Genomic DNA, 24,100 nt, shown 5'->3' with positions numbered 1-24,100 from the left:
GCCTTCCTCCCTTGCGGCGCGGAAGGTTGGTAGTCGCTCGTGGACCCGCCGTATGTGGTCGTCGTCGATGACGTCGGCCACCGGTGTGAAGTTCGCTGCAAATGCGTCAGCCAGGACGCTGGCTTTCGCGTCTGGATCGCTGGCGAAGTCGTTCCCGACCTGTAAGGGCGGTATTTGCTGTCGCCGGCGAAAGAGGGTTTTACCACCCTCTATGCCCTGCCATCGTCAGGATTGAGGGTAGACACAAGGTATTCCCGTTCCTGGTTCCGGTGTTGCTCAACTGCTGCCTTAATTTCCCGTTTCATGCGGTTTAAGCGCCGCTTCGCGTCTGGTTGGGGAGTGAGCTGCAGTTCACGAAACAGTCGGTTCTTCTCGGTGGTCGCGTCCAGAGTAGGGCGCGATAGCTGTCGCGAGAAGTCTCGTGGTCCTTGGCGATGTCTCGGCGTGGCTTGCTCCGCTGCTAGGAGTATTCTTCGGGTGAAGAATGCTAGGGCGGCGTCTGTCCCTACCTCAGCGGAGTTTGACGCATCCTCGACCAGTTCGAGGGTTTTCGTCCGAAAGCGCTCGGCGTCGAGCCCGCGATAGCTCGTACGGCTCTCTGGAAGAGAAGCTCCGACCACGTCGAGGCCAAAAATGACCGGTACGTGGACAGAGGACAGGACGTTACACGTCTCGGCGGTCACGAATTGCCCGATGCCCTTAAGAAGAGAATGTCGCACACGTCCGGTTGTGCCCGTGCAGGGAAGATGGTTCAAATGGCTCTGAGCACTATGCGACTTAACATCCGCAGGGAAGATGGTGGGGTCAGACGGCCCCACGGTGATCGCGCCGTTGCGGTGAACAACGCGGGAGAGGCGGCGCCCGCTGCCGCTGACAGTTCGCGAGTTCCATTCCGTGTGTTTCGCACTGAAATCCCCGGCAATCAGCGGTCTGCCACGCTGCCGGTACACCGACACGAAAAGAATCTTTCCGGCGGTGGTGTTGACGGCCTCTCCTGTGGCATCCAGCGCCTTGAGAGCCGGCAGTTGAACCCGGCGGTGGCGCAGTGACTTCTTGACGTAGATGGCAGTGCCGCCTCCGTGGGTGGCTCTGTCATGTCTGTAGCAGCAAAAATTTGCTGCTCGCACGTCGACCCCGGGTTTGAGGAAGGTCTCCTTCGCAAGACAGATGTCGACCGCCTCATCCCGTAGGAACTGGCGAAACTCGCCCTGCTGGGGGTGGAGACCCCGAGCGTTGAACGTGCAAATGGTTAACCCACAAATATGGTCGATATCCATTTTAAGGCTGGCTTCTCCCGGTGGTGGCCTGGAGGGCCGCCGTCACCGCCACGAGCACCGGTAGCTGAGTCATCAACTGGTTGAGCGACCTCGGTGGTGTCTTCCTTCGCCGTTTCGGGACGGTTTGACTCCATCGCGACGTTTCCCGTAGTGGGCAGGGGAGCGGCCTGCTGGGAACGCCCTGCGAGGTCGGCAACCCTCCTCACAGCCGCGGGCGCCGGGAAGCCGGTTCCCTCGATTGCAGGCGGCGCCGCCGGCGAAGGCAGCTGCGACGGCTGCGGTGCCGGTGCGGCCTCCACTGCGAGCGGCCCTGGCCTCTCGGAGGGGGCGGCCGGCTTCTCCTTAGCAACGTGCGCGGAGCTGCGGCTCGGGTTTACGCGGCTGGCGCGCTTCCCGCGCTTGAATGCGGCGCATCCCCGGTAACAGGCGACGTGGTCCCCGTTGCAGTTGCAGCACGCCGTCCGGTCTTCCTTCTTCTTAGGGCAGTCCCGCGACTGGTGCTCCTCGGCGCACTTGCAGCAGCGCACAGGCATCCTGCAAAACTTTGCCACGTGGTCCGTGCGCTGGCAGTTGAAGCACTGGGTTCGTCTGCCTTTTGCGCGGAGTGGCTCGACTTCCAGTTGTCAACATTGTCGACCAATACCACAAGGAACAGGGGAATGTCCCTGTGGGCCCTGGGCGACCTCATCAGGCCGACGTGGCGGGTCTGGAAGCCGAGTTCCTCCAGCTGCCGCTGTAGGAACGCCGGTTCCATCTTCAGCGGCAGGTGACGAAAAACGACCTTCAGCTGCTTCAGCTGTTCCGTGCTCTGCGTGAAGCAGTTCCACTTCTCGGTCTCACAGAGTTGCACGAATTTTCCGTGGTCCTCTATGCACTCTGCTCTGACCTTGGAAGTGTCGGTCCCCGCGATCATCTTTTTCGGTTTTACGACTGAGTAGAGCTTCTCTCTCAGTTCACTATAGCCCTCACTCCACTGGATGGTAATCAGCGGCGGGCGGCGGGGCGGTTTCGTCGCCTTAGCCGGCGTGGTCCCGGGAGGGCGCGATGAAGCCTTCTTCGTCTGGCTACCTCGGCGATGCGGTCGTCCTGCGACGTACCCTCCTCTTCTTCCGCCTGGCGCGACCGGAACTTGCCTGGGAGGAGGGAGTGTCCTCTACGGCGCTTCCGTGAGGTTTGCTCGACCTGAGCAGGCTCGTCGGGTGTTGCCAGCCTGGACGTTGGAGCGGGCGTGGCGGCTTCTGTAGCCGGCACGGCTGGTGCCACAGCTGGCGCGGCAGCTGTCGTGGCGACTGCGACATGCCATTGTCTGTCGCGACCGGCAGGTACCAGGGACCGGAGTCTCGTAAGTACCTCCTCCCTGTCCGCTTCGGTGCCCACGGCCAAGCGTTGCATGCAGATGCAACCCTCCTCGGGAGTCAGCCTGGCGATGGCGGCAGCAATTTCCTCCTTTGTCAGGGGGATCGGCGGCTCGATGCGTCGTCGTTTTCCTGAGAGCGTCCATCCGGCGGCAGCGAGCAACACTCTCGCTCGTCGTCTTCGTCTGCGGGGCCAGACGCTGCCGTCGTCCGGGAAACCTCCCTTGGACCGCTCTCTGCCACACCCTGCGTCTCGCCGGAGCGATCGTCTCGTTTCGGCTCCTCCTCCATGTCGTAACCCCCAACACGACACTTCTTTAGAAAGCCACGACAGTTTTTGCTTTCTTAATTGGGGGGGGGGCGGGGGGGGGGGGGGGGGGGGGTCACGCCACGTGGATTTTGCCACACGATTCCCTAAAGGCCCTTGCAGGCTATTGTCGAATATGAAAAATAGAAACGCTGGTGAGCGAGAACACGTAAGGCGAGTAGCCAAACGCGTGACCCGCTCAACCGGTCGCTACAAGATCACGAGCGAGAGGTCGACCTCGGCAGCGTCAGCACAGAGCGTCCGCACACTTCGGCAGCCACAGCGCAAGTGGTGCAGATCGTGGTCATCGCTGTGCGACAGTGACGGGTGTCACGGGGGAGGGGTGCGGTAAAAAGCGAGAACAATGGACTGATTGTGAGGGATAGAAATGGTGCCTAATCTTCGTGAATCGATTCACAACGATTAAAAAAAATCATATAAAATAAATAATATCTGCTTATGGAACTAAGCCGCAGCTTCGATCCAAAGAGCAGCATGTGGCTCCCGAGCCGGAGGTTGCCGACCTCGGACCTAGGCCTTTCAAATAAAAGTATTTGGTTGAGCACACTCTGGCGCACAAACTGAAACCATTATCACCTAGCTAAACATATTACTTAATACATCGTTAATTGCTCGAAGTTATTGATCGCAAACTAAAAAAAACTCACTTTTTGAACAATAGTTTCCCACAAAAGGAGTAATTTCTCAGCCTTAATACTTTTTTGCTATTACACTACATAATATAGTTACTTGTTATAGAGTATGAATAGTAAGAATCGTATACTTTAAAAAGTACACTATTTTAAAATTATTTTTTGACTTCTTTCATTGTTTTGGCCTGAAGTGTCTTTGTTGGGGGACAAGATAAAATCTGAAAGTTATGCACTTAATATATCTTTATGATATCAAACGTCAGTATTAATTTCATCTTTGAGATTCAGTTGGAAGTTACAAAATAAAATTACAAATATGAGTCGGAAATACGTTTCTTAACGTCTGCGATATCTAGGCTAATGTAATAAAGTCTGTCAGTTATATAATTAAAACATATCTTTGATTACTTGTTATTTTTTATTGAAATTTAACCAACTAATTGCATTATCTTCTTATCATCTCATTTATTTTTACCACGTCGTTTATAAAACATCTCAGACATTTCTTCACTCATTTTAGGCGTTAGGTTAACGGGGGATGTAAAGGACTTTGGCCCAAAAAATCGATTTTTCAAAAATGTTATTTTCTTGATCTAGACAGTTTAATCTATGTTGTGTATGAATTTGATCGTGATAGCAGCTTTAGAAACGCCTTTAAATTGTTAAACTGATTAACTCTGCACTGGCGGCCACTCCCACCTTTTCCGACATTTGGAAAAACTGCTTGCTTCAGCGGAATTTTTGTCAGTGTGAAGGCTATTTTCTTTCGATATCTTTGGCTGACATCTATATTCTGGCTGACATCTATATCTTTGCCTGAAAACTTTCTTGCATGTGGTTTATTTACTTTTTGACAATACTATCACATATTAGTTGGGGATGGTTGAATTCGCAAACCTTTACGTGGAAGTCAAAATTTATGCATAATAGGTGGTGGAAAAACTGAATTTAGGAAACTGAGGTTTCATGGAAATCGGTTTACCAACAAAAAAATAGGAAGCAGCTCGAAATGAAGAACATAAGCTTCAGCATTGAAACTTGGGACAGAAGAATTGTACAGGTACGTGAATGATGTTGATATGGATTCCACTGGATTCAGACTTATTGATTTAGAGCTTCTCCGTCAAGCTATAAAGTTTTCATGTTCATGTGTTGGCTGTAAAAATACGGAATGCGTGATTGTTGTAGAAGAAAGAAGAGTGGGAATAGTTTGTGATTTTAAATTAATTTGTGATTCGTGTGGCTATGAATTTTAATTTTCCTCCTCAAAAAAACTGACACTGGTGCCTCTGAAAGCATTTTCAGATTAGCATATGCACTGAGATGCCTTGGACAGGGCAGGGAAGGAGGTAATTTATCGTGTTGTTTTCTGAACATGCCTCCACCTTGTGCAAGGTTTGAAAAACTACATAAAGACATGTCTGATACTGTAAGTGATACTGCCAAAGTCTCTATGAAGAAAGCAGTGGACGAATTGGGGGAAATAAACCAAAAAGAAATAGATCCTGAGGTAGGTATTCATGACAGTGAATCTCCTACACAGCTGTGTGTGTCTATAGATGGGACCTGGATGAAAAGCGGTCACATGTATGTGTATGGAATTGCATCTGTTATTGGTACTGACTCAAGTAAAGTTTTAGATGTAGAAATTATATCTAAATACTGCCACCAGAGCGCAATAAGGAAAATGTCCAACAATGAAGACAGTGAGAAACTGTGGCAAGAAAAGCATGACGTATCATGCTCTAAAAATTATAGTGGCTCAAGTGAGGGCATGGAAGCTGCTGCAGTTGTGAGAATGTTCTCCAGATCTGAGGACAAGTATGGTGTTAGATATACTAAATACCTTGTTGACGGAGACTCCTCTTCGTTCAAAGCTGTAACAGATAAAAATTCGTACAATACAACAATAGAAAAGTTGGAATGGATTGACCAAATCCAAAAGAGGCTTGGTGGTAGGCTTCGTCATTTGCTGAAAGAGAAGAAAGATAAGTACTTGAGGATGGAAAACCCCTAGGAGGAAAAGGCAGACTTCTCTGAAAGAAACTGATTCTCTTCAGTTATTTTATGGGAGAGCTATCAGGAAAAACACACATAATTTAGAGGCCATGAGGCGTACTGTGTGGGCAATTTTTTTTCTACAAATTATCCACTGACCAAACACCAATGCGCAATCTGTGTCCGAAAGACGATTGGTGTAAATTTAACGCCAGAAATGAGACTTATTCACATAAATACTCATTACCAGAACCTGTTATGAATCTGTTAAGCCCACATTCAGGTTTCTTGCAAACCCTGATTTATTGAGGAAGTGTCTTCACGGAAAGACACAAAATGCAAATGAAAGCCTCAATAACGTAATTTGGATTAGATGCTCAAAAAGGACATTCTTTGGACTTGAAGTACTCAAGATAGGTGTCTAAGATGCAATTTTATATTACATTTAACGGAAGTAATGGTAGACTTGAAGTGATGAAGAGAGTTGGTATAGATCCTGGTGTGTTTACGACAAAAGCATTTTACACCATCGACGACAGCAGGCTCAAGAAAGCTAACAGATCAGTGTCTTACCTGTAAATACAGGCCAGGCAGATTCTAAGAGCAGAGAAGAGAAACCCGGAAGATGAGTGGGGTCAGTATGGAGGGTTTTGAAATTGAGGTAAGCTATTACATATGGAAGTATGAGAAGACATTATTTGAACCTGATTTCTCTGTTTCACATTTTTTACGTTATTAAAAGCCTTTCCTCAAGAAGTATGTGCGCTAATGCTATGAAATTTTCAGGAACTCTTCGCAACGTGTTGCTGTCTCCCTGTAACTAAAAAATACGAGATCCTGCAATTACGCTTTGTTTTAGAAAAAGTTAAGTTTGGATGTGCAAAATTACAAACTCTGTTAATAATACAATTTCGACCATAAATTAATAACTGTAGTTCAGTGGTCTTATAACCTTCTCAGAACACTACAATAAAAATTTCAGATGAATTGCATGATTAGAATTTGAGTTATGGATTTTTATAAAAAAGGCAATAAAAAAATTAAAAATTCAAATTTCTGGCAAAATGTTAATCCCGCATATTTTATTATATTTTTCCGTTAAAACACAGCTCTTTTGCTTTACAAATTCAAATTCTTAGATTTGTACATTAATAAATACGGCTGTAATGATTTTTTAAATAAATGTTTACAATTTCCGTTACATCTCTCCTTAAAAGTTCGCCCAGTCGCGGTTGTACATTCTAGGGGAGACAGATTCTTCAGTACATTTTTAACTGTCATCCAACTTCATCCTCCTCAACGTTTTAAGCGAGGTCCGTGGCCCTGGTGGGTGATAAAATGTAACATGCACAGTTTGGTTTTGACAATCAACACTTTTCAACTTCGGCAATTTGCCATTGTTCGTGGTAAACACAAGCTGCTACGTCTTTATTGTGGAGTGTCAGTGGTACAAGTTTTCAACATTAATGAAGATCTTTATCAGGGTATGCTCATGTGGTCTTATACTTGAGCAAGTTGCGTGACTGGGGTATAAAACAGTGGAAAGATCTACGCCTTTAATCTTCTGAAAAGTGTTGAATCTTTCCTCCAAGATATTGACGTATTGCAATTCATCTGAAATTTTTATTGTAGTGTTCTGAGAAGGTTATAAGACCACTGAACTAGTTGTTAATTTATGGTCGAAATTGTATTATTAACAGAGTTTGTAATTTAGCACATCCAAACTTAACTTTCTCTAAAAATCAGAACATAATTGCAGGATGTCGTACTTTTTAGTTATTTCATCACATTGTACAAAAAATTAGGTAATTCCTTGAGCTGTCAAGATGCCGTTTTCGTAGGTCCGCTGCAGAATAGCTTTTGTGACAGCTCAATTTGTTGCCTCTTCGACGCCATCACACGCGGTTTTCCCATGGCGTGATGTGAAAAAGTGTCATCCACATCAGGTTCAAAATCTTCTTTGTGAAAGGAGACGTTAATAATATTTTTTGTTTTCAAACTGGCTTGCAGCACCAACAGAGAAGTAGATCAGTTTGTTTAGGGAAGGATTATCCTGTTTATGTGGTCCGTTAATTGCAGGTGGAAAGCTTGCACTTCCGTAGTGTATATTCAGGGTGGTCACTTATGACACAAAAATTGTGACACTAGTTTACCTTGATCTTTATAACAGGACACAAATGGATGAACTGTGACCTGCCTATTGGATTCTGTCTCGGGTTCTTCGGCCGAGGTTCATCTAATGATTTTACTGGCGTTACGCCAGCACGAGTGGCTGGCATTGTCAAAGCTTCACCCTCCATTGCCGGTGGTGAACTGGAGCCGAGCACGCGGCCGCAGACTATATGTACCTGGCGCGCCAACGTCCGAGGGCTTCTCCGCGGTCATTTCCGGTGCGGTTCTCCTTTTGCTACTTGCGACGGCCGTTCGCGGGATCCGTTAACCTTAGGGTTTTTCTCTTTCTTGTTGAAACTGTTCGCGTGTTTTTGCATTTCTACAGCTTCTCTGAACAAGCGCGTGTGACAGTGCTTCTCTACAGCCAGAACTTCCGTGTCGGCGAATTTTATTACGTGGTCGGTCTCACTCAGTGCGTGCTCTGCCACGGCCGATTTCTCCACCTGCCCCAACCTGCAATGTCGCTTATGTTTTTTGATCCTGGTGTTGATTGATCGTCCAGTCATTCCGATATAAACTTTTCCGCATGTACATGGTATACGGTATATTCCCGACATTGCAAGTGGGTCCCTTTTCTCCTTTGCCTGATCTAAGACACTCTTTGATCTTCCTTGTCGGTTTGAAAATCATCTTTACGCCGTGTTTGAGCAATATAAGGCCGATTCTGTCCGTCACTCTGGGACGAGCTTTGTGGTGTCTTGCGGGAAAATTGAACCGATGCGCTCCAGAGCGTCACTGAGTGGCACTTACGTAAGCAAAGCAACAACATCGAAACTGACCAGGATGTCGTTTGGTGCAAGTTTCAGTTTCTTCAGCTTCTCAATGAAATGTCCTGAGTCCTTCATGTATGTGTCGTTCTTCCCCACGTGTGGCTGGCGCAGAGAGGCCAAGTGGTTTGTCAGATTATACGTCGATGAGCCAGAAGCGCTAACAATCGGTCTTAGTGGAACGTTGCTCTTATGGATCTTGGGCAATCCATACAGCCGAGGTGGAAGGCCTTCTGTGTTGCATAGGTTTCTATGCCGACAGACATACAGAGAAACCTGAGCAACACAGAAGGCCTACTACCCCGGCTGTATGGATTACCCAAGATCCATTTCATTGAGAAGCTGAAGAAACAAACTTGCACCAAACGACATCCTGGTCAGCTTCGATGTTGTTGCTTTGCTTACGAAAGCGCCACTCAGTGACGCTCTGGAGCACATCGGTTCTAATTACCTGCAAGGCATCACAAAGATCTTCCATACATGTCTCACCACGAGCTATTTCACGTGGAATGGCGATTTCTACGAACAGCTGGAAGGCGTCGCCATGGGTAGTCCTCTCAGTCCAGTGGTGGCCAACTTCTTCATGGAACAATTCGAAGCACACGCACTGGACTCGGCGACTTGCAAACCCAAGGTGTGGTACAGGTACGTCGATGATACTTTCGTTGTGTGGAGCCGTGGCGAAGAACAGCTCGGTGACTTCCTAAGACATTTGAACAGCCTCCATGCCAACATGAAATTTACCATGGAAGTAGAAAAGGACAAAAATCTGCCATTTCTAGATGTGAAGATCACAAGGGATGGTGAAAACTTGGGACACAGCGTGTATCAAAAACAGACACACACGGACCGATACCTGCACAAACTATCAAACCACCACCCGAGCCAGAAAAGAGGCATGATTAATACGGTCGTAACGCGAGCAGAACGAATATGTGAGCCGCAACACCACAGACGCGAAATACTATTCCTGGAAAGTGTTCTGAGGAGCAATGTTATATTAGAAGTATAACAGAGCCAAACACTGGGCAAAGTAAGGAATCAGAAAAAGAAATGTCGGATAAGACCTTTCTGCCATACATTCCCAGAGTGACGGACAGAATCGGCCTTATATTGCTCAAACACGGCGTAAAGATGATTTTCAAACCGACATGGAAGGTCAAAGAGTGTCTTAGATCGGCAAAGGAGAAAAGGGACCCACTTGCAATGTCGGGAATATACAGCATATCATGTACATGCGGAAAAGTTTATGTCGGAATGACTGGACGATCAATCAACACCAGGATCAAAGAACATAAGCTACATTGCAGGTTGGGGCAGGTGGAGAAATCGGCCGTGGCAGAGCACGCACTGAGTGAGACCGACCACGTAATAAAGTTCGCCGACACGGAAGTTCTGGCTGTAGAGAAGCACTACCACACGCGCTTGTTCAGATAAGCTGTACAAAGAAGAATGCTTTAAAAAGGGGTGATTTTTAACTCAAGGTTGTGCTCGCCCTAATTCAGCTGAAAAATAATCGGGTGCAGTCAGATTCTTGCTTTTGAGTCGCTGGAGGGCCCACTCTGCAATCATGACAAGGTCGAAGTGTTTTCACCTTTTGGTCCGATGAAGATGAGCCTGCATGAGTCCCATTTTGCGCTTATTATATGGTTGTCGAGGCTGTGCAAGAACGGTTAATGGTTGTACACAATATCATAAAGCTTCCTCCAAGACGGAACTAGGAAGCTTGTCAAGAGATGTATCAGCTTCAGAGAGACTGAGTGAGATTATGCAGAGAAATTGCGTTACATGCAATATTTTCCCCAAAACAACATTTCTTTTAAAAAGTTGCCCTTAGTTTTAGACCTGCCATGATATCACAGAGGCAGATTGTTTCATTAATATGCTCCTGACAACGGATACTAATGTTCGAATTAAGCCGATATGTAGATTCTAAATACCGCAGAAATGTGCACAGGCTGTCAGACTGCCTTAAAGAGCTCACATACTTACTGTAAATGAAACGCAGTGAAGACCTGTTCCACAATATAAAATTTTGAGAAAGACAAAATTTATGTACCAAGGTGTTACTAGTTAATGAATTCTATGATCAGTACATGAAGGGAGTTCTTAACGTAGAATACACGATCGTAGAAAAACAAAATAAGAAATTGCTAATCAGAATGTTTGGTTTGATAAAATTACTTAGTAGCGATATCTTTCGAATAACGTGTGCTCATCACAAGGCCATAGTCAAAATGTTACAGACTCTATTATGCTGTATTAGTGGTTAACAAAATTAAATTTGTTTGAGATGACAGCTAGTGTATAGCCATCAAAATCTGCATTTCCACTACTTCTTTGCAATTAGACGAGACCTAACTTTGCTATACGTGTCATAAGCGTGACTGCTCTGAATGAAGTAATATAGCGTATCGTGCGTCGATCAACAATGTATAAGATCAACAATATCTCTCTGTAGGTGGAGCGTTTCCTGACCCAGGTGACCTCCGACCACGTGGCCCTGACGGGACTCAACTTCTTTCCCGTCACTCGCACGCTACTGCTCACGGTAAGATAAATCCCATTGCTCAACTACGTTACTTATGAGAATATTCGCATTTTGTTCAGGGCTTTAGAATGAAGATGAGGTCCGCAGATCATTCCTTTTTCCCTGTTACCATAAATCGTCCCGACTCCACACATTTTCCCCAGAGTTGAAGCTTACAATAATATTGTGTTTCCTACGGCCATAAGTCTTTTCACAGCTTCCACGCTACTAAACTATGGAAACCTGCCCGCTGATTGAATATTAATGGAATAACTTCAGTAATGAAGCTTTAGGAAAGGGAAATGCGCCAGGGAGTCAGTTCACATGTTACGCTTCATAATGTAAGACATAGGAATCACGATGCTATCGTAGTATTTGTCATCTTTGAAAAGCTTTTCGACAATTTAAAATGGCGTGAAGTATTCGAACTCCTCAGAAAACAGGTATAAGTCATAGGAAAAGACGGGTGATATACAGAGTAATACAGAGAAAGAGACGCACCAAGAAAGAATTATCCGAATGGGACGGAAATCGGTAGACCTGATGTTGTTGTTGTTGTTGTGGTCTTCAGTCCTGAGACTGGTTTGGTGCAGCTCTCCATGCTACTCAATCCTGTGCAAGCTGCTTCATCTCCCAGTACGTACTGCTTAGTGTATTCATCTCTTGGTCTCCCTCTACGATTTTTACCCTGCGCGCTCCCCTCCAATACTAAATTGGTGATCCCTTGATGCCTCAGAACATGTCCTACCAAACGATCCCTTCTTCTAGTCATGTTGTGCCACACACTCCTCTTCTCCCCAATTCCATTCAGTACCTCCTCATAGTAATGTGATCTACACATCTAATCTTCAGCATTCTTCTGTAGCACCACATTTCAAAAGATTCTATTCCCTTCTTGTCCAAACTATTTATCGTCCATGTTTCACTTCCACACATGGCTACACTCCATACAAATACTTTGAGAAACGACTTCCTGACACTTAAATCAGTACTCGATGTCAACAAATTTCTCTTCTTCAGAAACGCTTTGCTTGCCATTGCCAGTCTACATTTTATATCCTCTCTACTTCGACCATCATCAGTTATTTTGCGTCCCAAATAGCAAAACTCCTTTACTACTTTAAGTGTCTCATTTCCTAATCTAATTCCCTCAGCATCACCCGACTTAATTTGACTACATTCCATTATCATCGTATTGCTTTTGTTGACGTTCATCTTATATCCTCCTTTGCTGTCTGTGACAGAATTACAATGTCATCGGCGAACCTTAAAGTTTTTATTTCTTCTCCATGGATTTTAATACCTACTCCGAATTTTTCTTTTGTTTCCTTTACTGCTTGCTCAATATACAGATTGAATAACATCGGGGAGAGGCTACACCCCTCTCTCACTCCCTTCCCAACCACTGCTTCTTTTTCATGTCCCTCAACTCTTATAACTGCCATCTGGTTTCTGTACAAATTTTAAATAGCCTTTCGCTCCCTGTATTTTACCCCTGCCACCTTCAGAATTTGAAAGAGAGTATTCCAGTCAACAATGTCAAAAGCTTTCTCTAAGTCTACAAATGCTAGAAACCTACGTTTGCCTTTTCTTAATCTAGCTCCTGAGATAAGCCGTAGGGTCAGTATTGCCTCACGTGTTCCAACATTTCTACAGAATCCAAACTGATCTTCCCCGAGGTTGGCTTCTACCAGTTTTTCCATTCGTCTGTAAAGAATTCGCGTTAGTATTTTGCAGCCGTGGCTTATTAAACTGATAGTTCGCTAATTTTCACATCTGTTAACACCTGCTTTCTTTGGGATTGGAATTATTATATTCTTCTTGAAGTCTGAGGGTATTTCGCCTGTCTCATACATTTTGCTCACCAGATGGTAGAGATTTGTCAGGACTGGGTCTCCCAAGGCTGTCAGTGGTTCTAATGGAATGTTGTCTACTCCCGGGGCCTTGTTTCGACTCAGGTCTTTCAATGTTCTGTCAAACTCTTCACGCAGTTTCATATCTCCCATTTCATCTTCATCTACATCCTCTTCCATTTCCATAATATTGCCCTCAAGTACATCGCCCTTGTATAGACCCTCTATATGCTCCTTCCACCTTTCTGCTTCCCCTTCTTTGCTTAGGATTTGGTTCCCATCTGAGCTCTTGATATTCATACAAGTGGTTCTCTTTTCTCCAAAGGTCTCTTTAATTTTCCTGTAGGCAGTATCTATCTTACCCCTAGTGAGATAAGCCTCTACATCCTCACATGTGCCCTCTAGCCATCCCTGCTTAGCCATTTTGCACTTCCTATCGATCTCGTTTTTGAGACGTTTGTATTCCTTTTTGCCTGCTTCATTTACTGCATTTTTATGTTTTCTCCTTTCATCAGTTAAATCAATATTTCTTCTGTTACCCAAGGCTTTCTACTATCTCTCGTCTTTTTACCTAATTGATCCTCCGCTGCCTTCACTACTTCATCCCTCAAAGCTACCCATTCTTCATCTACTGTATTTCTTTCCCCCATTCTTATCAATTTTCCCTTATGCTCTCCATGAAACTCTGTACAATCTCTGGTTTAGTCAGTTTATCCAGGTCCCATCTCCTTAACATTGCCACCTTTTTGCAGTTTCTTCAGTTTTAATCTACAGTTCATAACCAATAAATTGTGGTCAGAGTCCACATCTGCCCCTGGATATGTCTTACAATTTAAAACCTGGTTCCTAAATCTCTGTCTTACCATTACATAATCTATCTGAAGCCTGTCAGTATCTCCAGGCTTCTTCCATGTATACAACCTTCTTTTATGATTCTTGAACCAAGTGTTAGCTATGATTAAGTTATGCTCTGTGCAAAATTCTACCAGGCGGCTTCCTCTTTCATTTCTTACCCCCAGTCCATATTCACCTACTACGTTTCCTTCTCGTCCTTTTCCTACTATCGAATTCCAGTCACCCATGACTATTAAATTTTCGTCCCCCTTCACTATCTGAATAATTTCTTTTATCTCATCATACATTTCCTCAATTTCTTCGTCATCTGCAGAGCTAGTTGGCATATAAACTTGTACCACTGTAGTAGGCGTGGGCTTCGTGTCTATCTTGGCCACAATAAGGCGTTCACTATGCTGTTTGTACTAGCTTACCCGCACTCCTATTTTTTATTCATTATTAAACCTACTCCTGCATTACCCCTATTTGATTTTGTATTAATAACCCTGTACTCGCCTGACCAAAAGTCTTGTTCCTCCTGCCACCGAACTTCACTAATTCCCACTATATCTAACTTTAACCTATCCATTTCCCTTTTCAAATTTTCTAATCTACCTGCCCGATTAAGAGATCTGACATTCCTCGCTCCGATCCGTAGAACGCCAGTTTTCTTTCTCCTGATAACGACGTCCTCTTGAGTAGTCCCCGCCCGGAGATCCGAATGGGGGACTATTTTACCTCCGGAATGTTTTAGGCAAGAGGACGCCATCATCTTTTAACCATACAGTAAAGCTGCATGTACATCTTGTACAGAAAACAAATGATTCAATTTCAGAAAAAATTCGACCATTTGTTCAAGAGAAACAACGGAACTAATTGAGCAATTCAATAACGCATTTGTCCACCTATGGTCCTTATGCAAGCAATTATTCGGCTTGGTATTGATTGAAAGAGTTGTTGGATATCGTCCTAAGAGATATCGTGCTAAATTCTGTCCAATTTGCACGTTAGATCGTCAAAATCCCGAGGTTGCGGCCCATAGTGCTCCAAACGTTCTCAAAGGGGGAGCGATTCGGCGACGTGGCTGGGCCATGTGGGGCTTGGCAAGCACGAATACATGCAGTAGAGCCTTTCGCCGGTGTGGGCGGGCATTATCTTGATGGAATGTAAGCCCATGATGGATTACCATAAAAAGCAACAAAACGGGGCAAAGAATATCGTCGACGTACCGCTGTGCTGTACGAGTGCAGCGGATGACAACCAAAGGGGTCCTGCTACGAACAGAAATCGCGTCCCAAACCATTGCCCCCGATTGTCGGGCCGTATGGACGGGCGACAGCCAGTTTGGTATCCCACCGTTGTCTGCGGCGTATCTAGACCCGTCTTCACTGGTAATCGACCAGTTCAAACCGGGGCTCATTACTCAAGGCAATTCTGCTCTAGTCGATGAGATACCAGGCCGAAGACGTGTTTGAGAACGCCCCGGACAGAAGTGGAATTCCAACCTGTCTGACACGCTCCATAGGTCCCGACAATCGGGAGCGGTGGTTTGGGGTGCGATTTCTTTTCATAGCAGGGCCCCTTTGGTTATCATCCGCTACACCGTTACAGCACAGCGGTGCCTTGACGATATTCTTCGTCCCGTTTTGTTGCCTTTTATGGCAAGCCATCCTAGGCATAGCGTGCTTGCCAAACCGTACCTTGACCAGCAAGGTCACCGGATTTCTCCCCAGCTGAGACCGCTTCGAGCATTATGGGCAGGGCCCGCCAACAAGCTCGGGATTTTCACGATCTAACGTGCCAATTGAACAGAATGTGGCACGACATCGTTCAGGGGGACATCCAACAACTCCGTCAATCAATGCGAAACCGAATAAATGCTTGTATTACGGCCAGAGGTGGACCAACGCGTTACCGAGATGCCCTGTTTGTGAAGCTCTTTCTTTTGGATAAATCATCCAATTTTTTCTGAAATTGTAATCATTTGTTTGTCTGAGCATATACATTACATCTATCAATGTACATCTATCCATTCAGACAATTCCTTCGTAGTGCGTCTTTTTTTATCTTAGAATGTATTTCCATGGCGGTGGGACATGTTTATTAAAATTTCATCCTTATGCAAGTCTATTTTCAGTGGCGGTAAGATTGACGGCAACTAGTCAGTGGGCATTCTGCTGAAAGGTCACGTGACACATCAGTTCTCGAGATGCATACTTTTCCAACGCCTGGAATCGTGTCGTAGGGAGGCATTGCATAAGACAGGAAAGATCTATTAACTGCTGAAGGGAGGCTGAATGCTCACCAATAGGTGGCAATAATCATAAACAGCCTGAGCAATGTCCGAATTCCTTACGGATGTACCTCGTCCCTATAATTTTCAAAAAAAAAAAAGGCTCTGAGCACTATGGGACTCAACTGCTGAGGTCATTAGTCCCCTAGAACTTAGAACTAGTTAAACCTAACTAACCTAAGGACATCACAGACATCCATGCCCGAGGCAGGATTCGAACCTGCGACCGTAGCGGTCTTGCGGTTCCAGACTGCAGCGCCGTTAACCACACGGCCACTTCGGCCGGCTATAATTTTCAGCCAAATAGCATGTCTGGGATGCAATGGGAAGATATGTACTTTCACACCGGCCTCCAGCAACAACTCTTCATTTTCTAACATGGTGTGTTTCAGGCACGGCAAGAAATTCCTCAAGATAACAGTCAGATGCTATTTGCTTTCTTACCGCAACGAATGCAAGAGTGTAATGGTGGCTGTGGTTGTCGCACCTCATATTGATGTAGATGATAGAAATCACTTCCGAATTAAATAAAAGTTTATCCATTTATTAGCTGTTACTTGATGGACATCGCCACAAAGTTTGATAAATATCAGATTAGTGCTTCACTGTGTGACACGTTCCACTTCTTTCAGCGCATATGGACTGAATTAAACTTGCTGAAATGATGTAAATACAGTCCGTAGCGAAATACTCCACATATCGACTGGATATCAAATTTTGACATCCATTCGTTTCGGAATCCAGTCACGTTTTCTTAGGTGTACTGGACGTCGCTCTCGCTTGCCTGTGGTGTAAACACTATGAGTGCGGGCCTTTAGTCTCATGTGAATGACGGCAAACCGACCGACGCCCATCTCCTAGTGCCTGAAAATCTGCGATTTGTTAAGCCACTGCCTCTTTTGTCAATAATACAAATAATGCTGCTTCTATGCTCCTTGCACTAGTTGAGCGTTTGTTGCTGATGAGTTCACGTAATTTTGTTGCCGCGTCTTCGGTTTTATGACTTTAGTGTATTTACTAGCCAAATGATTTGATAAAAAAAACTGACTCTGTTTCAGGTGGCAGGTACTATTGTGACCTACGAAATTGTTCTTGTGCAACTAAATGCGTCATCTGACGTAGCAGACGTTGCCGGCGAAGAATCTGGAAACAGGACTGCCCTTTGCGAAACGTTACGACTCTAAGCTGTCCGCTCATCCTTAATAAAAATCTTGATCAATGAAAATTAAAATAAATCGTGGAAAAGTGTCTGATGTCTAGGAAGTACAATCGTGTATCCGTCTAAACTACAATAAAATAATTGTTTGCACAAAAATATTTTTTATTAAAATTCCACAACATGTCCTGATCTTCGCATTGAAAATTCTTCATCCTTTTTCAGTTGAATCAGGGCCATCTCTTTCACAGATTTACTGTGGATTTCTGGATAACGCAACGCTAATTATCTACCACACTTACAATGTACTTTCCTAACGTTTCATAAACGGATCATTATTTATATATATCCTTTGTTAGATGGTCAATAGTCTCAAAGAGAATTCAGTCTTTGGGTATCATTATTTAGTGAAATCATCTTTTCATTATCTTGACAGGCTCGTGAAATATTGCGTGTATGCATTACTATACGTCACCTGTCCCTTACTATCATAGCGTAGTCTGCGATAATGTTTATTCCAATCATCGTCCAAAAATACACTAAAATTAATTTAACAAGCGTAAGCAGTTCATTAAAGTATTAAAATATCCTGGAATAAGAAGAAATGAAGTGTTTGAAAGCAGTATTCCTGAAAGGAATGATTCCACTCGTCTCTCGCATTCTTCCAGCAATCGTAATATTAACTTATATTTTAATCGCTATTAAGGTTTTGAATCAAAATTAGATGTGAAAAAAAGAGGATAATGCCTTCTTGCATAGACATTTTCTATTGTTACTACAATTTGTATCAAAAACTGGGCTGAATGTGTGGCGGTAATTGAAAATTAGTGCCGCAACTGGCTTCGAACCCGGATATCGTCCTTAATGATCAGGCTGCTTTTAGGACTTTTTTCCACTTTTACCCCGCCTTAGTGTAGTTATAATCGCCGCAACTGGCTTCGAACCCGGATATCGTCCTTAATGATCAGGCTGCTTTTAGGACTTTTTTCCACTTTTACCCCGCCTTAGTGTAGTTATAATCGCCTTTTTCGGCGACAGTCAAACACAAAAAAATATTATTTTTTCATGGTAGTGTAGTTATAGTGGCTATTCGTGGAAAACAGAGATAGCAAAATAAAGGGAAAATTGAAAAATACCATCTACTACGTTTGTAGCATTTTCGTTTGGTCATTGTACATTTCGAAGCAATATCTTTTTAACCACGGCTTTCTGTTGTTATGCAAAGACCTTCATTGCGATTTGATCTCTCCAGAAACCCCTATCTGTTAATTTAGTTGATTTCTTTTGGCTCTGACATCTCAGTGAGGCAATTCCCGCATGTTCAACGTAGACAACTTTCAATGATGAAAGTATTCTTATCTGGAAGTCGTTCTCACTTATATACAAAACCAGTGAAATATCCTTGGGCTAAGGGCTTTCTTGATAGCAATATTTCTTGTGGAACAGAAATTTTCCTTGGGAAACAGTCTTCTTAGAAGTTAGGGACAAAACATAGTGTCATCTACTATGGCGGGGGAAGGAATGTAGATATGAAATTCTTAATAGGGGATGGAAATAACAGAATGAGTGACATATATGAGGTTCATTCAAATGAAACGTGGTCGGTGCGTCTACCTTTGCCTTACACGTAAGGTGGCACCATGTAACTGCGGCTGTAGTGGCGCCATCTATTAGTAGAGAGACTGACGCATGCGCACCGCTTGATGTTGCACAGCGCCAGTGGGATTTCGCGCAGAAGAGAAGGTGGTCACACGAGGTATCGTCCACTACCGAACGTGCAGGCGAGTAAGCAGGAACGACGAGGAGTGACTCGATTTTTGGCGGCGGGGGGAGTTAGGGCGCCTGAAATGTATCGACAGATGAAGGCTGTGTACGGTGAGCACAGTCTGAGTCGTTCAAGTGTTGTGGAATGGCGCAGACGATTCCTGGAGGGGCGCGAGCCGCTGGAACGCGATGCTCGTGCTTTACGGGCTCATCGTGCCATCACACCGGAAATGGTTGCAGAAGTGAATGCTTTAGTCTTTGACAACCGCAGAATCGCCGAGGGCGAGATCCATCGGTTATTGGGCTCCGCCCACACCACAACTCATCAACACTTGAACTTTCGAAAAATCTTTGCGCACTGGGTTCCACACCAACTGACCGCCAAACAGCGCAGTACTCGAATGGCGTTGTCTTTGAGTCATATGCAACGTTATCATAAGGAGGAATGCGGATTTCTGTCGCGTGTTGTCACAGATGACGAAACATGGTGTCACCATTTTCAACCGGAAAGCAAGCGGACGACCAAGTGTGTGGCTGGGTCCAGGTCTGGATCCTACAGCAACCTACTAGCTTCTTCAAGGAAGGAATCGACCGGCTGGTGTCGCAATTGGATAAATGTGCCAACAGTTTTGGTGACTATTTTTATGTGTACTGTGTATAATTACATTTTTGAGTTAGTAAAATCGTTACCGTTACTTTAGAGATCGGGTTTCATTTCAATGCCCTTTATACAAGGTGTTACAAAAAGGTACGGCCAAACTCTCAGGAAACATTCCTCACACACAAATAAAGAAAGGATGTTATGCGGACATGTGTCCGGAAACGCTTAATTTCCATTTTAGAGCTCATTTTAGTTTCGTCAGTATGTACTGTACTTCCTCGATTCACCGCCAGTTGGCCCAATTGAAGGAAGGTAATGTTGACTTCGGTGCTTGTGTTGACATGCGACTCATTGCTCTACAGTACTAGCATCAAGAACATCAGTACGTAGCATCAACAGGTTAGTGTTCATCACGAACGTGGTTTTGCAGTCAGCGCAATGTTTACAAATGCGGAGTTGGCAGATGCCCATTTGATGTATGGATTAGCACGGGGCAATAGCCGTGGCGCGGTACGTTTGCATCGAGACTGATTTCCAGAACGAAGGTGTCCCGACAGGAAGACGTTCGAAGCAATTGATCGGCGTCTTAGGGAGCTCGGAACATTCCAGCCTATGACTCGCGACTGGGGAAGACCTAGAACGACGAAGACACCTGCAATGGACGAGGCAATTCTTCGTGCAGTTGACGATAACCCTAATGTCAGCGTCAGAGAAGTTGTACAAGGTAACGATGACCACGTCACTGTATGGAGAGTGCTACGGGAGAACCAGTTGTTTCCGTACCATGTACAGCGTGTGCAGGCACTATCAGCAGCTGATTGGCCTCCACGGGTACACTTCTGCGAATGGTTCATCCAACAATGTGTCAATCCTCATTTCAGTGCAAATGTTCTCTTTACGGATGGGGCTTCATTCCAACGAGATCAAATTGTAAATTTTCACAATCAACATGTGTGGGCTGACGAGAATCCCCGCGCAATTGTGCAATCACGTCATCAACACAAATTTTCTGTGAACGTTTGGGCAGGCATTGTTTGTGATGTCTTGATTGGGCCCCATGTTCTTCCACCTACGCTCAATGGAGCACGTTATCATGATTTCATACGGAATACTCTACCTGTGCTGCTAGAACATGTGCCTTTACAAGTACGACACAACATGTGGTTCATGCACAATGGAGCTCCTGCACATTTCAGTCGAAGTGTTCGTACGCTTCTCAACAACAGATTCGGTGACTGATGGATTGGTAGAGGCGGACCAATTCCATGGCCTCCACGCTCTCCTGACCTCAACCCTCTTGACTTTCATTTATGGGCGTATTTGAAAGCTCTTGTCTACGGAACCCCAGTACCAAATGTAGAGACTCTTCGTGCTCGTATTGTGGATGGCTGTGATACAATACGCCATTCTCCAGGGCTGCATCAATGCATCAGGGATTCCATGCGACGGAGGGTGGATGCATGTATCCTCGCTAACGGATGACATTTTGAACATTTCCTGTAACAAAGTGTTTCATGTCACGCTGGTACGTTCTGTTGCTGTGTTTTTCCATTCCATGATTAATGTGATTTGAAGAGAAATAATAAAATGAGCTCTAACATGGAAAGTAAGCGTTTCCGGACACATGTCCACATAACATATTTTCTTTCTTTGTGTGTGAGGAATGTATCCTGAATGTTTGGCCGTACCTTTTTGTAACACCCTGTATAACAAACGTTAGCAGGGAATGCTGGTTTACATATAAAATAAGCAGAAGAAATGAACTCCTAGCTTGCCTTTTATGTTGGCGTCAAGTCACGTCGTCATAGTCACAGTATTTTTATGGTGTGTGTCTTCATGTGGTTGTTATAACTAGAACTGCTGAAGTTCTGGCCCTTGCTCTGGATGCTGAGTTCATCAGAAATTACATTCAAATAATCATAATGTTATTTCTAGCTACTTCCGCTTTGCTTCCTGAGCTTTCAGTGCTTAACCCCAAATGCCCTTGGTACTCCTGTACAACCACTCTCGTGAGCATAGTTGCATAATGCGTCAGACTTTGTCGCCAGCCAAATGCTTAGCATGTGGGTGAAGTTCCCAGTGATGCTGATTGTGTGAGGTGTAGCCCTCGCGATGCAAATTTTCTTCTTTCTGGCTCAGTTCCAAACACTGGTGATTTCATAGTATAAAAGGTAACGGGATTTGGTTCCCACCAAATTGGATTTACCGTTAATCGGAGTTGGGATGAGATTTGTCCTGTTATTCTTTTCCACACACTGATAAGATTTCGTGACTAAATCTATCTAGACAGCCCTGGAGTGTATGAAGCTTTCTTTTCCAAGGTCCGATATGTCGCAGAATTAAAACCACAGTGAGAATCCAGTGACGTTCTGCGCAATGTGTGGACGTCGCACTTGTCAGGTCTGCGTGCATAGTGAGCACGTAAACATTTGCCTTAATTTTTAGACACACTGAATGAATTGTGCCTCAGATATTTAATGGTTAACCGGTTACGTCGACCTACTGCAGTCAGTTGCGGATTCATGGTGTGAGTTTTTTAATTTGTAATTCTTGACTGGGTGCTCTAGTCCATTATTCGTTTTTATCCCATTAGGCTGGGTAGATATTTCTTGTCCTTCCTTATCTTTTTTTAAAATTTAGTCACATTTGAGGAACCGCAGATTCGTGTTTTCCGCTTACCTGTCGATCCGCTAATTGCGTCATTTATACATTGGGAAAGGATGTTCGGTCCCGTCCATGTTGCAACCCTAATGTCAGGATTCATCATGCAAGTAATTTGCTCTGTTTATCACTATTGATTTATGAGTATAATTTGACCACAACTGTAGCGAACGTTTTTCTAAATTCGCCGATCTGACCAGATGACGCGGGCTCTAGGCTAAGAAACCTGTCGTTGAGTAAATTATTTACATGTGCAGCTAAGCCGTTACTATCCAAGATGGACAGAACAATAATGTCTCCGGCCATGTGTGAAGTGCGTGCTGTTGTTCGATTTCTTCATGCTGAGGGGTGCAATGCAGCAGAAAGTCATTGACTGATTTATAACGTGTACGGTGAGAATTTCGTGAGTGAAATAAAAGTGTGCCAGGTGCAGGAACTTCGAAGCAGACCGTACAGGCGTTCATGATGCTGGCGGTCAGTGAAGGAAGCGAGTGTCACTCGATGATCTTGTTCACCGAGAGGATCAGGGAATCCGAAAAAATCGTCACGTCACAATTTCTATGTTGAGTGATTCGTTCCCCGAAATTTAACTGTCAGTTCTCTATATGATGGTGAATGAGTCTTCAGTACCGCAAAATCTGTGCGAGATGGCTTCCTGAGATGCTGTCGACCATCCCAAAACGCAGCGAATTCGGAGCGCCTTAACGTTTCTCCGGCGCTGCCATGATGAAGGAGAAGATTTTTTGGACAAAACTGTTAGCTTCAAAAAGAGCAATCCAAATAATTGATTCATTCACAATCCCCGAGGAAACCAAAGAATAGCAAGCGAACTTTCTCCTTCAGAAAGTGTATGGCTACTGTGTTCAGGGACACAAAAGGAGTTTTGCTGATGCAATTCATGGAAAGTGGCATGATCATCACTGCAGCCTCATCCAGCGTATCCCTTGAACGTCTACGAAAGGTTGTTCAGAACAAGCGAAGAGAAAAGCTGTCATCAGCCATTGTCGTCCTTCACGACACTGCAGCACTCTTGCAGTCTTTTCGATGGGCTCACCGACAATACAGCAAGGACGTGGCTCCCTCTGATTTTCATCTCTTTGCTCACATGGAACTCTGGTTAGGAGGAGAGCATTTACGTGCAGGTAACAAGCTGCAGACCAGCGTAGGGAATTGGCTGAAAGTGTGTGTGCCTGCCATATATGATGAGGGTATTGAAAAGCTGGTACAACGCTACGAAAAATGCCTAGCAAGCCAGTTTGACCTCGGATTTTAAGGAGAAAAATGCACACGAGCAAGGTATCAGCCGCAGCCCCTCGGCCAAAAATTAGGACCATAACTCTGTTGGTACGCGATTATGATCTTCCGAATGCACAGTTTTTAACTTCGCGCACGCCCATTGTCACTTGTGCCGGAGAGCGAAGTGCTGTATAGCGAAGAACGTAAGACGTTTATGAACCAACAGGCGATAGTGCTTTGTTCATTGTGTGAAAGTGCACAATAAATAACCTGTAGCTAGTATCAGAGATCACATGGCTTTGAACACTTTTATGTTGCGATTCATAAATGCCGTATAAATTAATGAAATGAATGAGTGTGTTATTAGAGAAGTAGCGTAGCCCTGTTTAATTATTAACATCGCTGCTGTGTGTCATTTTCTTTGGGCTGAAAAGCTGCCACATTTAAGGTGAAGGGTTTGCGTTATTCTTCAACGTGACTGGCATGATTAAATCAAACTAAAATCATTGACGCCATTTCATAATAACTATTCATTTGCTTAGATTTATTCATTTTGATTTTGGGGCATAATATTGAACATATATTTGCGTGAGGTTGACATACTGCGCACTATTTTTCGCATAAAACAACGAAACAACGTGTT

At 44.6% G+C, this 24,100-nt stretch overlaps 1 protein-coding gene across 1 annotated transcript in view; it reads left to right on the top strand.

Moving 5' to 3' along the window:
• Nucleotides 1-17,223, top strand: part of LOC124594715 (gustatory receptor for sugar taste 64e-like) — a 159,036-nt gene extending 141,813 nt beyond the window's left edge. The window contains exons 9-10 of the mRNA XM_047133083.1: nt 10,991-11,080; nt 17,098-17,223. Coding sequence (XP_046989039.1) covers nt 10,991-11,080; nt 17,098-17,223 — 216 coding nt within the window. The remainder of the gene's footprint in view (nt 1-10,990; nt 11,081-17,097) is intronic.
• The last annotated feature ends 6,877 nt before the right edge of the window (nt 17,224-24,100 follow it).

The sequence above is a fragment of the Schistocerca americana genome, chromosome 2 (assembly GCF_021461395.2).
Source record: "Schistocerca americana isolate TAMUIC-IGC-003095 chromosome 2, iqSchAmer2.1, whole genome shotgun sequence".
Classification (NCBI taxonomy): Eukaryota; Metazoa; Arthropoda; class Insecta; order Orthoptera; family Acrididae; genus Schistocerca; species Schistocerca americana.
This window is presented reverse-complemented; position numbering and strand designations above follow the sequence as displayed.